Below are 19,037 nucleotides of genomic sequence, written 5' to 3'. Positions count from 1 at the left end.
AGAAGAAAAGCTGCCAGTGGAACAGTTAGTGGTTGCTTCATGCTGCTTCACTCTTGTTAATACAATTCCCGCTCTACTGTCTCCGGCTCAGTGCAGCAGACACACTGACTTTCTTTCATATGTGCTCTGTGAAGCTGCTTCCCTCAGATAATATTCGAAGGTCCTTTGGGACTCTCCGGAGACTCCAGGCTGACAAGATGTGCTTGTCTGATAAAAGAAAGTGATGTGTACAAGTGTAAACATTCAATATTATTCTCTCAATGCTTGCTTGCTTCTCTACTCTTTTCTGGAGCTCACTGGCTGGGGGCTTTTTCTCCCTCCTGTGAAGTCATCTGTAAAGCCTAATTCAATTGATGTGGAGAGGCATTTTATTTTTGATGGACATGCGCCGTGTAGACAAATCTGATTTCGCTCTGCGCCGTGAGGACGAAGGTGTGTTGCGCATAACAGAATAATTCTGGCTGCTTTGCTTCATCTCCTGAGCTCTCTTGTTTTCTTGTTTCTTGACACCGACTGAATAATTTTCTCACAAGTTGTCAAACATGATTACAGTCAGGCTTGTGAGGATGGACTCCGCATATTAACATTACGGCACTGCCTGTGCTGTTTTTTAAGAAACAGGAAATGGCTAATGAAATCCATTTCCTGTCAACCTGTTACCCAAGAAGAAAAAGAAGAGGATGGTGAATCATTGTGATATGGAGAGTTTGAGATAAGTTTAGATAGCAATTGTTGGAAGCAGTAACTAATGAATATTATTTTTAGCACTAGTGAGTGGACAAAATCATTTGACTACAGAAACAATGTTGACTTTAGAATAGCTGTCAACTTAAGTAATCGATCAGTTTTTCATAATTCAAATTTCAGACATTTTACAAAGCTGACACTTAATGCACATTGAAATGACTGTATCTTCTCTCTTCAGCTGCTAGTTTACTTGTGACTTTGCTTTCTACGTCTTGCAAAGTTTCGTTTATTCAGTCCCCCTGTGTGTTGTAGAACACTAGAGTGTCGTCTTATGAATTTGAGACATTATGGCTCAACCACAGCAAGTGACATGCATTCAAAAATAAACAAAGACACCACCACACAGCTGCTCTTGCTCTGCACATCTGTGCTGGCTGTGCTATTTCCTTGTCTTTGTACCCTGCGTGTCAATACTGATTTGCTGCTGGTTCCATCGTGCTGTGTCATTTTGCCACGTTTTACTCGTGTGTAATGATCTGCTTGTGACAGATGGACAGAAACTGATGGCTAACTTTCTGCCGCTCTGCCCTTCAAACCCCTGACGATGCACAGCAATACTGAGAGAAGTGTAACAAAAACAGTTTTGGGTGTGACCTTAATACACCCAAAATTTACAGATGAGGTCATGCATTGAACCCGATCCCAACCATGTGGTGCACAGCAATGTGGCCAAAAACATTACTTCCTGAAACACCCTTTTAGATTTTTCTTCTGGCCTGTATCAGTTCGAGGAAGGCTCAGTCACAAGATGTTGCATGTTGGCTCACTACAGTGTGTTGACACCTTCCCCTTTACGCTCTGCCCACAGCTCTTCGCTCTTCCTGAAGAGCGGTAAGAATGCCAGAAAACCTAACTTAATACTACGGCTGCTTTCTCTTGTTCCTGTGCAACATTTAGCGGGTGTCGTGTAATTTGGATAAATAGTTTCTAAATTGAGCCACATTAAGATCATTAGCACAACAAGGTAGTTGCAGATGAGGCAAAAAACCACGTGCATCCTCAGTAAATGACCTTGTTTATGAGAACAGTCACTTGATAATTTGACTTAATGTTCTTGCTTCAAGGTGCACCTTTAGCTTTAATTATGTATAGAAATTAGCTGAGTAATAGTTTCCTCACCCTTTGTTTTTATCTTAATTAGTGTACTTGAATTATGCAACTTTTGTTTTTTACAACAATAACCTTGTAATTGTTTATCGTCTGTTACCTAACATTAGGATGAATACAGACCCATAATTCACCCCGGAATTACATTATATTACATTATCTTAGCAGTGACATCTTCCTCTATCAGTTGCATTAAACATCTCTACCTTTCTCTTCCTGCTCTGTTGAATTATGTTTTACCAATTCCACACCTCTCCGCCCCCTAATTTCAACAGGAAATACATCATAACAGTAAAAAACGATGTGCTCACGGTGCCTGTAAACACTGCTTCATCTATATTTTAGAGTGTCGGTCCTCCAGCGTCCTCGGCTGCGTGGCCTGATTAGACAGCCAGACTGAAAGAATAGAAAAGCAGCAGCATCTCAATCCATTCAGTGATGTAAACACACACACACACACACACACACACACACACACACACACACACACACACACACACACACACACACACACACACACACACACAGGCCTTCGGAAAGGAAAATTAAAGGTAATAACGGGATGTATCACTCTTGCATGTAATGCAACCTGTACATTTATTTGTGACTCACTCGCAGATGAACCCCTTCTTGTCTTCCCAAACACAGTTTCTGTGCCTGAAGAATATCAGGACCTTCCTGGCAGTGTGCAGCGACACATTCGGCATGAAGAAAAGCGAGCTCTTCGAGTCCTTCGACCTTTTTGACGTCAGGGACTTTGGAAAGGTAAGGCACGACTCGCTCGCTGACACAGTATGAGAAGGAGAATTGAGTATTTTGGTGACTACAGCTCGCATTCACCCTCGCTGTGCACGCCAGCTGTCCCCAAAGACAAATGTGCTCTCACGCCCACTCTCTCTTTTTGTGTGGAACTTATGGAACCGAGTCAAAAATTATTTATAAGGGAAAGAGGTCTTTTTCATTCAACTCGGATTTTAAATTATAATAGAAGTCTTGATGCTTCAAAAATCCAGTGTCTGCACTTCTTTTTGCAAAGATTTACACAAGCCTGACTTTTGATATCGCAGCCAAATTTCGGTTCATCTTTGTCTGAATCATTGAAACAACAGTTTTTGTGGCCTCTGTGTCTTCTCTGCAGTGTCATTAATAGATTTTCATCCTGTCACTACAGCTGCTAATAAACACAATCTGAGGCCACATTGGAGCTTTCCTGAAAACTTAAACCGAAGTCGGCACCATGAACCAGCAGTTTAATCGCTTCCTCTCATTAAAGTGAAAAATGCCTCAGAGTGCAGACTTTACGAGGGGTTAAAAGTCTGGCCTCGGGTTCGTTCCTTTTGATAGGGCTCTTCAGTCTTTGCGTGCAGCGCTGTGAAAGTGTCTGCGGTGCTCTGCTGCCCTGGAGAGATCCCCAGGAGGTTTAATTAGAAATTAGAATTGCTTTGAGCGCAGAGATGGATCCTGATGCCCACGATGGGGTTTTACGGGATGACGGGGTCATGTATCCATAGCTTAAACTGTGAGTGTGTCAGATGGGAGAAAGACAGAAAGATACTGATTGGAATAAAAAAACAAAAAAACAACACTCTCAAACATTTGGCTTTTGAACTTCCCTTTTCATGATTAACCCGCAGGTCAGGACGTGTCAGTTTTCCTGAGAAAAGTTCATGAAAGATAACAGTGAAATGAAGGCCTGTGAAACTGTGGTGTTGTACTTCGTATCCTGCCAGTCGCTGCCTTGTTTTACCAGGTGGAACCATCTCTATGTTTGAAGTGAACCTTTCAGATGATCTGTTTATTGATTGGACCATAATCATGGAGGCTCATTGAAGGTTTACCTTCAATAACTGAAACTGTACGATAATTGGCCAATATCCAACAACAAAAGCAGATATGTTCACACTGTCTGTATGAACTGTTAATGATGCGGTACAGATATTTTCAAAACACACATAATACCAGGAATAGAGAAGGAAAATGAGAAAGGCTTTAGATATGGTCAACATTACACTTTTATCTCTACTTGGATGTTCTCTTTTACTGGTGTACTATTGAGTAGCTGAGAGAATTAAGGCATCTATTCATTAAGTCATTTATAATTAAAACACATTTGGACCATTGGCAAGTTTCTTTCTTTATGCTTTAGGGAAGCGTTTTCACAGAGTGGCTCGGTGAATGAGGGGGTGCAAATACTCTTATTTATCTGAGCTCCTGAGAAACTGAGCTCCTGAGAAAAAAGTGTAACTGTGGCTTCATAGATTTCTACGTGCTTGTAATTTTGCATTCTCATGCTTTTCTGCCCACGTATGTTGTTTTCTTGTTGAGAGTATCAATACCACTCTCATATCTGCGTGTTTAGTTTGAATCTACTGGGAACAGGGAGTCAATCCTATGTTCTCAGGGTCCTACATTCCCCAAATTTATATGGCACAGAATAGGTATATATGTTCCTAGGATCTTATGTTCTCTGTATTCGCCCAGTATGAAGTGGGCTGTTGTGGGGACAGGGTTGAACTGGGGAACGTAAGTCCCTGGGAGCATATGATCCTGGGAATGTTGGACTTTGGGAACATAGAACCCTGGGGACCCCAGGACTTTGGGAACTTAAGACCCTGGGTACGTAGTCCCTGGAAAATAGGACCCTGGGAACATGGATTTTCCCCCCAGCACCAGGTGTGTTAGCTTGGTTTAGTATAAAAACGACAATTTCAGATTTTAAGAGGGGGCGATTTATTACTTTTTTATTATTATTCGTCAAATAAGATTTAATGTGTTAAGAAAAGGTGCTGGCAGGCTGGCTGTTTCAATCCTGAAGCTACGTTACCTGTCTAGCTGTAGCTTACAGACAGAAGTGTGGTATCACTGTTCTCATATAACTCTCACTAAGACTGTAAAAATGGGTTTTTCCCAAAATGTCAAACTATTACTTGAACATTTTACATCTTCTCCAAGTGGTTCAGTACAAAATGAATTAGATACCCAGCAATAAATTCTGAAATCTCTCTCCAGTAGCTCTTCTCACTACTTCCCACTAAATAGCTTAATGTCACCACTTGATGAAATTTCCTGAGAGGTAATTTCTCTGTCTAGTTAGGTTTTCCATTTCTCCCCGGCCAGTTTCAGATGGGATGATAAACTATTTTCGAGCACAGATTAATTCTCAGTATTTGCGGGGCCTGGGTTCGCTCTCAGGTTCTCCAGTGATTTCTATTGGCTCAGGTCGAACACTTTGATGACTCTTGAGTGACTCCCACATTGCTCGGAGTGAATCTAACATCTCTGAAATTAGACTGCAATCCAGTTCGTAATCCTCGCTCGGCTGGCACTGCGGAGGCTAATGGACTGAGGAGGGGAGGGAGCGGGCCAAGCTGCCATTCACCTGCAGTCCCAACCTTTTTTGGGGGGGGTTTTGTTTTAAAAATAGCTGCTGGACTGCTCTTGAATAAAACATCAGTCATGCCTGTTTATTTAAGAGTTTGTGTGATAGCCTTGATGGACTCTGTGTGCGGAACCTGGCTGGAGATCTCTCTCTGGGCTTCGACAGTCGAAGGTGATCTTAAGGTATTAAAGTCGTTGACTCCTCCGCTTCAGAAGCCGGCAAGGAGCAGTGAAGTGAGAGTACTTAGAAAACATGACTAGACTCTGAAATAGTGTGTGTCTCTGATTTTATGATGACATAAATGCATCTGACTAACAGCTTTTGGATTGTTGTTGACCCAAACTGGGGCCGCATAGCACCATGTAATACCAGAGACAAATACAGCAGGTCTGTCTGTAGCCCTTTCTCCTCTGTGCAGCAACATCTGGTTTGCACATCTGTCTTGTAGACACATGAAGGGTTGTGTAGGTATGTAGGGGCGAAGAGAAACTCGGCTGCACAGGCCATGCACACACACTGATACACACCTGGCAAAGAGAGAGGAAGAGTGAAAGAGCAGCACAGTTGATATTGTAAAGACGACAACAATATCCTCTTTCTGTTTTAAGTGTTTAAAAATAATCTCTGGAAGTATTTGGTCGTGAGGACAAGTAATCGAGAAACAATATTCACCGTAAGCATTATACTCATTTTACCATATGAAGCAGTGTTTTTCCTCATTATTATTATTTCTACCGATAATGTACTCAAAATGACAAAAGTAACTCTATACTTAAACACATGCAGTAGATTTAAAACAGTATTTTTTACTCTGTGGACAGACTATTTAGTATCTATAAAGATGGCTACCTTGATGTATGGATTTCCTTTCATGGTACCTACAGGCCCATAGTAAATGAAAGTAGATGTTTTAAGTTTTTCCTCTCACAGATTGTAAAAAAAATAAAATAAATCATTTTCTGTATTTAGTATGATAAGATCATATTAAAAATATAAAACCAGAAGTTGTTGATGTCAGTAGGTTTGAAGTACCCTCTCGTGATCCTGTGTTCAACAACAACAAAAGTTCCTGTCTGCTTTCTTGACATGATTTGAAAATACATGCTGCCATCATCATCCCTGAGTGAGTAACGGTCTCGCTTCTATTTTACTGCCAATTCCAGATTATTTCAAAATAGAATTAAAGTGCTGACAGGAGCTTTCCAGCCTCACAGTCACATGATGGGCAGTTTCTTATGATCTGGGAAAAAAGTAGTTAGTGTCGTTTCCTCACTTCAGTTTTTGCAGATCAACAATGTATTACATGTGAATCAGTGAGGTTAGGAGATGCTCAAAGGTGGATTTTGTTACCTTTGGATAAAGCCATGGTTTTAGTGTTTCCATGCTTTATATTGTATGCTAAGGTAACAAATTATGGGCTGCAACTTCATATTAACATTCTATAATTGTCAAGAATGCAAATTAGTGCAATTTTTCTCATCCAACTAGTAATTTTTAATTGTTCTGTGAGGGTTTCCAGTTTTAAATGTAATATTTAATGTAGATTTTTACATGACAATTTTAAGATTGCTGCAGCGACATGAAGCACATCTAGATGATTGATTAACACTCTTGCCTGCATGTGCTGACTATGCAAATTTTGACTTCGCCACAGCTTCCCTCTAATGGGCCACAAGAGGCCACACCTGCCCGTCTTTAACCGCATCATACGTAAATAATCTGGTCATAAAAGCTGCATTCTGTTGTTTTTGCAGCTGCGTTAAACTCATCCATCAATCCCCCCAAAATCCCCCAAAAACAGCATCAATTGATTGGTATCTACTTTGGGATTTTCTTCGACCACCGGCTCACTCGAGGCTGATGATGTTGATTGTGTTTTTTTTTTGTAGTTTTTGTTTTCATAAGGCATTAAAAATGACAGATCAGGGAAAGCAAAGAGGGGGAAAAAAAGAGGGAGACAAATAGAGAAGAGGTTATTGATTGGTGTCTTCCTCCTCGGTTGACTGTGATAAATTTAACTGTGGAAACCTACTAAAGACTGATGCATCTCCTGACCAACCCCCCCCCCCCCCCCCCCCCCCCCCCATCATTTCCCCCTCTCTGCCTCTTTCCTTTGTCCTTCAGCTGTGCTGTCTCCGGCAGATCTGTGTGGTCAGATATCATATGTCTGCTATGTGCTAATGGATACTTGGGGTGTATCTTGGTACCGCAGGGCTAAGCTCCAGGAGCCGTGGTTCACAATTGCTTTGGAGGCACTTTTTAAAAGCTGCCATTAGAGTTAAACCAGTGCAGTGGGCGGTCAATATGTTGTGCTGATATTGGCCTTTAAAAAAAAAAAAAAAGAAGTCATCCCCGAAAAAAAGTCCCCCGTCTTGAATTTGATGGAGATTCCTCACTGCTAACATTAAGTGGATTACCAGAGGAATCTTTGTGGCACGGTGTGGGAGGTTTTACTCTTTAGCTTTGTAGGTGTCAGTTGCTTAAACCTGCAATTAAACCGTCAGCCTTATGGAGCTCTGAACCCGCCTGAAAGAGATTAATTAGTCTGGCTGTTAAAGCATAGCCTTTCTTTCCCATCATGGTTTGGACACTGAAATTCTGTAACTTTGTGGTGTTTTGGACACTAAAATGTGGCCTTCAGAGATCTAAGTTGGTCAAAACCTCCCCAAAAACAATTAGTTTGACTTTATTGGTGAACAGCTGTCGAACAAATGTTTCCCAAGCAGATGTTTTGACTTGTCAAATGCAGTTGTAAGCATTACCTTTCATCATGACTGCGTTCCTTTTATATTGTTTATGTCGGCTTATTGGCCCACCTACATTTAATGGATCCACAAATAACGTTGTTTGACATGAGAGGTCTGTGTAGGTGGCCGTGTCTCTCCTCCAACTCGGGTAATTGTTTCAGGAATGCAAAGGTTGTCGTCTGCAAACATGTGCATCTTTACAGAGGAAATGACTGTACAATATGAGAATTTACTTGTGGTGGTGTGTGACTGATGTCTATACAGATACTCATTTTAGCAGTTGGAGGGGGGAGGGTGCTTTATTTTCAGCATCTACAATCACGCAAATGTTTTCTAAATGCCTACTGCAGTGCACACAACTTGTGTATGGCCAAAAGAGTTTGAGGTGTCAAATAAAGTGTTCTAATATAAGATTTACCTTCGAGGAAATTGTTTTTCCTCTTTGACTGGGACCCCCGTCCCTGCTGAAAGAAACACACGTCTAGGTCAAGACCTACACGGGTGGACTGAAACTAGGGGCTTTGAGGTTTCAAATGGAAGTTTCATTTTTACCAAAAATGTAACTTACTCTCACTCTGTGACAGACACTCGCTTTATAGCTCTCGCCCTGCTGTTGGGCTCCAGCCAATAATATTGTATTTATGTTATTTACCTATTTTATGAGCATCTGTTTCTATTCAGCTCACTTTGAGTCTCCGCTGTGTTTTTTTAAGCACTTACGGTCGTGGTAGTTTCTGTCCTCTGATCACAGAGGTCGGACCTCAACCGATGCCACACTCACGCTGTGCTGAACATGACAGGTGAAGGAGATAGAGGGGAGATTGTCCACTCGTTAATCCATCACATCGATAGCATCGTTCTCTTGGACAGATTAAAATATGAATGCATACCTGGGTGGCCCACCCTAGAAAAGTCAATGTGTGGGAAAAAATGATGCATGTGGAGAGTACAGATTTTGCAGGACTAAGAGAAACACCCATACAACGGGGAGTCTTAAATTCACCTTGACTTGCAATAATTGGACTGTAAACAAAACCCGAGGGGAAAAAGTGTCAGAAAGGAGTCCGAGCTTGTATCCTTCTTGTTGTATGGCAACCTGATTCCCTACATCAGTCGGTACTGTAGAGGACTCTCCACGCTCTGGTTGCTTTAGAAATGTTTTCACTTAAATCACAGTCTTTTTTTAGTGGTGGCTATTTACCTCCAGTTCCAGTGTTTTGCACCTGAAAAAAAAAAGCATCAACGCTTCACTTACTTCCGCTTACAGTGCTTGTGGACTTATATTCATCTCCAAAACCGTCGGACAGAACCTGCGGTAAGGATGCAGTGTTGAAAGCTTTGTGGATAATTCATGGACTCCCGGTGACTGACTGCATGGCAGCTGCTTCCACTGGAATCACACTTCTCATATCAACTGGCTTTCTTCAAGCGTGAATGCACGCACACGTGCAAAAAAACACGCACACACACACACACACACACACACACACACACACACACACACACACACACACACACACACCACACACACACACACCATCCAGGCCCAATCATAGCTTGCTGAAGATTACTCGACTGCAGAGCCTCCTGCCTCTGCTTGCCAGCTGCAGACATGGATCGTCTCTTTGATTGTTTCAGGGTGGCGAAGAAAAACGGATGATTGTGGACATCTGTTTGATCCCAATGTGAGCTCATTGGATGTCTTAGCTGTGGCAACCATCATCTTGCTCTATGTACACACACACACACACACACACACACACCACACACACACACACACACACACACACACACACACACACACACACACACACACACACACACACACACTTACATTAGCAGAAAGCTTGGCTTGTCATGAGGAACAGGTGGGTTTGGTTATGAATGTCACAGCTGCAAAATCTGTTTTTTATGTTTTTTTTCCTGTTTGATGCTTTGACAAAAATCTATGTTGTTCATGATTAATTACAATTTTACTGATAATCTTTTTTTTTTTTTTTTTTTTTTAGCTTGTAATACAAAACACACCAAATGTCATATCCTTTGAGCAGCAGTAGGGCTTCACGTTGCTCCAACATCCAATCCACCTGCCGGTGGAACCCAAACAGATGATTTTTATTGCTTTAAAGCTAAAAAAAAAAAAAAAAAAGAATTTGCTTGTGTCTTGAACAGAATGAAACCAAATAACTTACTTGGTAAATTATTTTTTTTTATGAGTCATCAAAAGTCAACTAAGGAAACTTACCTAACCTGGTTTTTCAACAACAAAAAAAAAACAGTTTAACTTGTGTTAATGAAGATACTACATCAGTAGTATGCTAACAAAACTAAAAGTGATATTGAAATAGCAATAGAAACAACTGTATTCTTGTCCACTTCCAATGACAAACCTCTGAGTCAGGAGACAGTGTTTTGATACCAGACAAGCTAACTTAGAGCCTACATGGATGTCCTCCCAGTGCAGATTGTGGTCTCACTGGTCATGTACTCTAGTTTGACTGGAACTGATTTCAGACCACTTGGATAATTTCTTCTGTTTGATTTTGTCAATGTTACTACGCATTTTTTTTTACAAACTGTCCCCAGGTCAGGACCAGTGTGAAGTCATCCTTCTTTGTGATGCCAGATGAGCCAAAAACCGGCAAAACAGAGAAGAATCAAAGCATTTGGCAAAAACCTCGTCATTTATAGAATATTTGCTGACATTAGAGAAATATTGACACTAACATGGCTGGACTGGGACAGAAGCTAACACTCTTCTCCTCATACAAAGTGTGTGTGTGTGTGTGTGTGTGTGTGTGTGTGTGTGTGTGTGTGTGTGTGTGTGTGTGTGTATGTGTGTGTGTGTGTGTGTGTGTGTGTGTGTGTGTGTGTGTGTGTGTGTGTGTGTGTGTGTATCTGTGTGTGTGTCTGTGTGTGTGTTCTCGAGTTGTTCCCCTGAGGACTGACTCATCTCAAAGTCTCAGTTTAGCAGCAGGAAGAGGAAACGGTCACCGCAGACCCCTCTGGAGTTGGTTTCTCTGTGCGGATATATTCAAATTTTACTTCAGGTGTAGCGGTGCATTTACGTGAGTGTATGTATGTGTGTGTCTGTAGATGCACCGCACTCTGCTCATGCAGTCAAAATGAAACCGCCTCCCCTGGTGTGTTGTATTTCTCACCAAGGTCTCATGGGGCTAACAAGCCTGTCAAGACCTACATTTCCGTGTGTGTGTGCGTGCGTGTGTGTGTGTGTGTGTGTGTGTGTGTGTGTGTGTGTGTGTGTGTGCGTGTGTGTGTGTTTGTGAAACCAATACAATTGGACTTCCCCTAAATTTCTCGAGCTTGCCTCCGTGTCGTCCTGTCAGAGAACAAACACACTTCCTGTGACGGGGCCCTTGCCCCTGGAAGTGGAAGCATGTGTGTGAATATGAAGGAAAAAAAAAAGAAAAGTGCTCCAACTGGAAAACTGGGTGATGGGAAATTTATATTTATACACTTTCCACTTTTGGTCCGCTGTTGTGGGTGAAGTGAGTGTGTTGTATATTTTTGCCCCATACCAGTTCAAAAGGGTGCCTCCCAGTGTGTGTGTAATACAGAAACCTTGCAGGTAGTCCGACTGTGAAGACTCAAAAAATCATTTTAAAAACTAAATATCTGAGTTTTACAAACTGTAATATTTTGTAGCTATAAAATAAATCATTTTGTATTCATTGAAATTCTTTGTATTTGCATCTGAAATGAGCATTGTTGTCATACTGCGATATTTGATTGACATCACTTGGCTAATAGTGCGAGGTCAATAGTATTTCTACTCGCAGGGACATTAGTATGCGAGGTGCCTGAGGGCTCTGCGTCCCATGGAGCTGCTGGGTATTGAGGTTACCTGACTGTGCAGACGTGCCAGGTATTTATAGGCCACTGCCGAGTCTGGGCCAGCGAGAGAGCATGCGAAGCTAAGCCACCGTGGGCAGGATCAAAGACGACAAAGACTGAAGTGCAGGTCTACAAACCAGCCCTCCTCCCCTCCCTGTCCTACTTTCTGACAGCTTTGTTATTTATTTTTTTCACCCCATCTTCAATACTTACCTGGAACTACAGGCGAAAGACCTACATCTCACTGTGACTAAAGGGTACAGAATAAGGTTGGACTGATGGATTCGTTTGCAAGGACTTTTGTTTAAAGTGTGATCTCAGCCAGTGTCGTGTGTTTTGATAGATATGACTTCATTTAAGTTATATATATAAAACCAATTTATTCCTTTCCAGAGACATAAGTCATGAAGTGTAGGTTTACTGTCCATGTTATTTTTACTTGTATTAAATTATAATAAACCAAACCATGTGGTTTTTTCCACACCTGTGTGTTGAAAAATGTGACCAACAAACTAAGCTGCAGTGAACTGACGGCTGTTTCAGATGTTTCGGCCTGATAACGGGTTGGCTGCATACAAACTCACCACATGGTGTGAAATCGTCTTTATTCAATTGTTGACACAACTGCAAACTCAATCTATTCTCATTCCATGTGTCTTTCACATAAACAGTAACACACACCGAATCAAAGTTTCTTAACGTGTAACAACAACAGGTTGTGCTGTTAGGGAGGTTTCGTACCCAGGGCAGGGATGTCTTTTATTCTTGATGTCCCTGTATGGTGGATAGGTGACCAGTGAGGACTCGACAGAAGAAATATTGTGGGACAAAAATAACTGTTAGTTAGTGATCTTTAGAGGAGCTGCTATGTAGATTTTGTTCTGGACAGAACATGCCAGCAGTTTTCCCTCTTCCAGGCTACATGCTAAATTACAGCCAGTTGCATGTAGTAGCTACATACTGTATCTAGTGTAGAGTCATGAGTTTTATAAAGTGTTTTTTCTAATTTTACTCAGCAAACAAGAGCGTAGGCATATTTTCCAAAATGTCAAACTACTCCTTTAAAGTAAGAGACTTTTCTATACTGGAGTAAATCATGTTTGGTAGACTAATGTTGTCTTTTCAACAGTTTAAGGGTCATTAAGGAGAGGTGTGAAAATTCATGATCAGATCTGTGACTGAAGTATCCACGCAGGACTGAGAGATCTAGCACACTGTCCTCGGTCAAGGCTACTTTACCCCAGAAGAAGCGCAGTATAGTTCTTCTAACTGAACATTTTTCAGCCTGCTGACAATAATAAAATCAGATATCTCCACACCGGCTTCATTCACAAACATTAGATTTCCAAAACGCCCCGTCCAAAGTGCACTGTGCAGTTCAGACATCAGAGTGGAGCTTCGAAACTTTGATCCTGCTTCCAGATGACTGTACGAGGTGAATATTTTGGGAACATGAATCGCCCTCGGTCAGTGTTCTCTTCCAGATGGGCAACCATGCGCTGAGATGCAGTAATGTTTAGATTCTGCATGTTTCCCTCTCTTTCAGTCCACTTTCCCCCCACTGTGCAGACAGTTTCCCTTGGGCACCTGCCGGCTTCATCTCCAAGAAAAATGAATGAGGAAGATTTTGTTTTCAACAAGTGCAATCCCCGTCTGATAAATCTTTCAAAAAAACTTTCCTCTCAAATGTTTCATGAGGTGCCGGAGGCAGCATCTGTCATCTCTAATGTGTCGGAGCCAACAGCAACGAATGGGATTTCACAGGGACGTTTATGTTCGTCTGATCTCGCTGAGATGTTTTTCTGTAATGTAAAGATCCCGCAGAAGCAATGCGGAGGACTGTGTATGTCAACCAATGCTTTTTCCAGATGCTCAAGGCTCCTGCTATAGAGTAGAGCGAGGGGGGGAAGGGAGGAGGGTTAGGTGGCTGGGCCTTTTTTTTTTTTTTTTTGGTTCTCAGTATTGTTTCCCAGAGGTGGAGGTGGAGGTGGAGTGGGCGGATGCGCTGTCATTCAAAGTGGGGGCGATTCTCAAAAGCTAATCTCCATCCTCCACAGTGAGAACATCTTTTCCCACCTCACAATAAAACTTCTCAAGAGTTATATAACCTTAAAAAAAAAAGAAGCAGTTTTTCTGAACTCACAAGCGAGTGAGAAAAGCAGGGAGAAAAAAAAAAAAGTTCACGCAGTAGATGAAATAATACATCGAGGCAGCCTTGTGATTGATCTTACATGAAAAGCCCTGCTTTGGTTTCTGGTTCTCGGGCGAATAGGAGAAACATTCTGAAGGGGATTACAGCAATGCAGCATTCATCACTGTAAAGCTGTTTAATGAGAATGAACCATAAGTGGTCACTGTTTATTCTAACGAGAGAAAGTGAGAGCAGCCTGCTTCTTGCGCCAGTGTTGACATGGATATATAAACTTATTGTATGATTTAGGCTTCCTTTTAGAGGCATTTGCACACGACACACAGCACGTGAGTCCCCTTTTTGCCTGAAAAACAAAACTAAACCCATTTTTTTTATTTTCAATGGATGTATATTTTTCTTAACAGCCTCAGTCAATGCAAAAATCCCAATTCTTTGGCCAAACATTAACAACAGCTCGGAGTGGGCAGTTTGTAATTACTGTAGTTTCATGCACGCAGGATGTCATGAGTCTCATGAATTGACCGCTGATGTCTCTCTTAAGACACAATCTATAATAGAAGAGAACGTGTGTTTTCCGTTACAGCTCACGTCTTCAGGGAGGTATCAATCAATAACAGTGTCTTCATCCGGCCTGTGAGTCTGAACTTTATCAAACAACCTCGCTGCTGTACAGGTGTGGTCATATCATGCTGATCTTAAAGAGAGAGTTTGATGAGAATCAGCTTCTGAGAACATGAAGGTCTTTACAAAAAAGAAAATGGAAATTGTTGCCTGAAGTTAATTGCAAGTCTGCAGCAGGAAGTTAAGGCCGGAGATATTCTTGCTTTTAAACTACGCCTTGCCATGCGCATGATGGCTGCTTCGTGTGTGTGTGGATTGTTTTTTTTGCGCATCCTGAACAAATTAACGCAATGCATACGCAAGATGCAATATACAGATGACCGGTAAAGGTGGTGTGTGACTGTTGTCAATGTAAATGGGCGGTTCAAAAGAAAGTACATCTCCGGCCTAATGCTGCATGACAGTCAGATGTAGTCCGCACTCGTCCATGCCTAAAACGTCTAACCAAGAAGATGAAACATTCCGAACTATAGTTATGAGTTTTGTTAAAAATATGTGCAGTCCATGTTACAAAGACTGGATGTCTCACTTCAAATTTGGAAGGACAGGATTTCCCCCCCCCAGTTTGTAACACCGCTGCTGTTTTTGCCTCATGTTATTTCTTAGCTTTTTGTAATGTAATGTAATGTAATGTAATACAAGTGCCATATTTCGCTTTGTGGCATTTAATTATTCAAGCAAAAGTCACTGAGAAACACCATAACAAGATTGCACACAGCTGCATGACTAATGTGCAGAATCTGCACGGCAAGATTGAAACAGTGCGTATTTAAGTGTTCATGATTATAACGGAAACTCCTCGGGGGTATGCTAAATGACGCTAACCCACTTATGCCATATAGATATGACAAGCTGGCTATTTGTGGCCGACGCTTTTAGCAGCACACATCCAGAAGTGTGAACACATTTGTTGCATCGCAGAGGAACTGAATGCATTTGGTTAGTCTTGCTGTTTTTTTCAGAGCCAGTTTGGGATTTCATCAGTTGGTTTGAGTTGTGACGTTAAGACGATCTCATACATTACCATAACTTACATCAGAACTGAGTCGGGCCGCAGAACATCAGCGAATAGAAGCTCTTCTCTGTTGTAAATCTTGTTTTTGATCCAGTCTGATTAGAACATTGACTTCTTACATAGTGATCCTGCCTGTTGGACCTTCAGTTCACCAACCAGACTAAAATACATAATAAAAGTTAATGCTGGTGTCAGATTAAAAAAAACCCCAAAAAAAACATACTAGACTAACAGCCGACTTACTGGTTTGGGGATATGGGAATTCTTCATTTACTTTCCAGGCTTTTAACGTCTTCAGCTGATATTAGAGATGTCATTATGTTGATCTTATTCCTTGGAGGTTTGGATTTATTGCACCGTCTCGGTGAGCATTTGGCTGCTTTGGCGCTGGTCAACACTGTAATCCAGCATCGACAGGAAAGAGGCGATAAAAATGCCTGACATGTAAATTACCACAGTAGCTCAGCGAGGTGCAACAAGATGGATAACCCTGCTTCAGTCTTTGTTTACCTGCAGACAGCCAGGTTGTAAATCACAAAAAGCAGAGCAGGAGATGTCTTCTGTTGGCCAGAAAAATAGAGCTGCTGGAGCTTCCAATGATGAAGCCCTCCCTTGTGTTATTGATGGAAATCTTCCTCTTTGTTCTCAAATTTATGTGTGTGTTTCTTCTCTGACATATAGGTGCAGTTTCCCTCCTTTGCGCTTTGTTTTGGCTGCTGGCTTTTCTGACCTTCTAACTTCCATTCACCTACTATCAGGTGTAATTGACAACCTGAGCAGATAACTGCAGTAAAAAGGAGCCAAATTTTGGCCAAAACTGTTGGAAAAACATATAATTCATCCATAATATTAAGGGTGTTGAGAATGTTTCTCACTGAAACACTTGTTTTTAGTGATTAAAATCAATTTACAGTCCAAACATGTTCAAAATGTTTAATTTACAATAATTTATAACAGCAAATTAGCAACTCATCAAATATGTGGTTATTTAGCTTTAGATGACCCAGTATGACATCAAAGCCTGCAAAACACCCGTCAGTTTAGTACAGCCCACTGTGTCAGTGTTACATTTAGCCTCGCTAGGCATAACAAACCATGTGGTTATGTTCAGGAAAAACATGTGGTTAGGATTAGGTACCAAAACTGCTTGGTAGGAAAATATTTCTTTCCAGAAGTCCACGTCACTTTTCTCCCCAGCCAACCTTCATACTTGGACTTAAGCGCCACTGTACTTCGTCGCATGACCTCCTTCTTCAACCCTAGTCCAAAACGTCACACTGACGTGGTTTCCTATGGTGGACTGACAGGTATATTACTTATCACTTCTCTAACACAATAAAACATTCAATAAAAAAACGTATCTAAATAGGAGGGATCACACTGTTGTTACTGTTGTCATTTTCTAACTCTGTGTTCCCATCTCATACTATATCTAATTGTATTTAAACACAAATTGTCACAACGTGTTTTTGCAGTCAGCACACAATAAATCATAGTTTTACAAAAGAAAATTACACTATATGCACCAGTGAACGTCCGTTCAAGTGTGACTTGGGAAAGCCAGTCACAGAGACATCCAAAACTGCTCTTCAATTTTACCACAGCTTCAGTATTTCCAGGTATGGCTGCCCTGCTGCAGAGAGGTACTGTACATCCCCGGAATTAATTTCATCACTTGCTGTCCCCTCTGTTGGATCCCGGCGTCCCGTGGGGTGAGACGGACTAAAACTGAAGCGCAGAGCTCCTCCATGACTGACACAGCAGGATCAAAGGCTCCTTAAGGGGAGGAAAATAAAAAATCCTGAGGAATGTCCATATGGATTTTCACTGACTGCCTCAGGACATCGTTTACAGCGCAGACAACCCACTCGAACTTGCTCGTACACTTTGTTACGGTTTTGGCGAGTCTTTCAAGTCTCTGCTCTCCAAATGAGCCTACAAGGAGCCGAAGTGTGCTGCTTTTAAACTGTGTCCTGGTAGCTTCACCGCAGCGGCTGTTTGAAAGACTCTTAAAAACAGAGTTTATATTTTGGACTGAAGGACCCCTCGGGGAAGCTGCTTTTCCCTGTTTGCTTCATTTCATCCTCAGTTAACTGCGATATAGTGTTTCAGCTGCGAGGGAATGAGATCGTCATGTCAACCTGATGAAACAATGGAGATTGTGTTGTAGATTGGTTTGGGAGTGGGTGGAGGGATGAGGTTATGGCTTTAACACGGCTGCACCAATGGTAATAACAGCAGTGAACACAATAGCAAGGAGCTGGGGGATGCGGTGTGCTATCTTTGAGCCGCGGTACTCTCCTTGAAGAATTCATCCTTGATTGTACAATCTCAAACATTATTCTGCAGTCGCTGTAGAATGGAGATGGAGACTCTGCATTTTGAATTTGCAACCAGCTGCTTTTAGGCGTGTAAACTACATTGTTGTCTAAAAAAAAATTATTGATGGAAAAAAAAAATCAATAACATAAATATGGTTTGTAAAAGTTACGTGATCTGCCATCTTTTCTCCTCAATTTCTGTGTACTTTCTTAAGAAGCATCTGGCATGATCTACTTGCAGTCCAAGGACCGTGATCTACTTAAAGGGGAAGTCCACTGATTTTTATGAAGATCAAAAATTGGCACAGAGTAAAATTTTGCCTGTTTAAAATAATGGTATAAAAGTTTTCTTTGGTTGTAGAGGATGTTTTTGTTTATGACTTCTAAACCCTAACCTAAACTTACCCCGATGATGTCATCATAACCCTGATGATGTCATTGGGGTTACTTTGGGTTTAAGATCCTGCTAAAAATTCAGAAGTGCATGGAGTTTGACAGATTACTAGGCACAGAAGGTAACCAGAGGCTATTGAGATGCATTATGGGAATTGTAGGATCCAGTGTTCTGGGGCTTGATCCTTATGAAGAACCAGAAGCAAAGATATCTCCCCTAAAGCCTCTATGATTTTGACCTTTATTTATTTTTTAGGATTGAAACTAACAATTCTTTTCGTTACTGTTCGTTTAATCTGCTGCTTATTTTCTCGATTGATTGTTTTGTCAACGCAATCAGAAAATAGTGAAAATTAAGAAAAACATATTTGTAAATTGTCAAATTATCAATTTGTCTATTTTATCCAACTAACAAGCACTTAGAAATGTAAATGAAATTCAACAGAGTACGCCAACTTAATGAATGTACAATGCACAATTGCTGAGGAAACCAATTAATAAGTTGCTTACTTTGAGGGTAAAATCTTTAAAAAAAAATTAACTTGACTTTTACCATTTGTATTCATGCACAGATACTTGATCTATAGTAGCATTGGAGTTTTGGGTGTTTACAATATGATCGTATGATTATTGCTCTTGGATGTTTCATTGTTTTTAATTGAGATTCCCTAATAGAATAAATATAGCAGGACTTCTGATA

General features: G+C 41.2%; 1 protein-coding gene across 2 annotated transcripts in view; it reads left to right on the top strand.

The window, feature by feature from the left end:
* Positions 1–19,037, top strand: part of LOC138199361 (guanine nucleotide exchange factor VAV3) — a 96,464-nt gene that overhangs the window by 13,017 nt on the left and 64,410 nt on the right. For both annotated transcript variants that reach the window (XM_069151404.1, XM_069151403.1), the window contains exon 2: positions 2,503–2,619. In XM_069151404.1, coding sequence (XP_069007505.1) covers positions 2,503–2,619 — 117 coding nt within the window. The remainder of the gene's footprint in view (positions 1–2,502; positions 2,620–19,037) is intronic.

The sequence above is a fragment of the Embiotoca jacksoni genome, unplaced genomic scaffold (assembly GCF_022577435.1).
Source record: "Embiotoca jacksoni isolate LCO1_2020_lvr unplaced genomic scaffold, fEmbJac1.0.p SCAF_17, whole genome shotgun sequence".
NCBI classification, from domain to species: Eukaryota; Metazoa; Chordata; class Actinopteri; family Embiotocidae; genus Embiotoca; species Embiotoca jacksoni.
The sequence above is the reverse complement of the archived record's forward strand: the minus strand, read 5'-3'. Positions and strand labels throughout refer to the sequence as shown.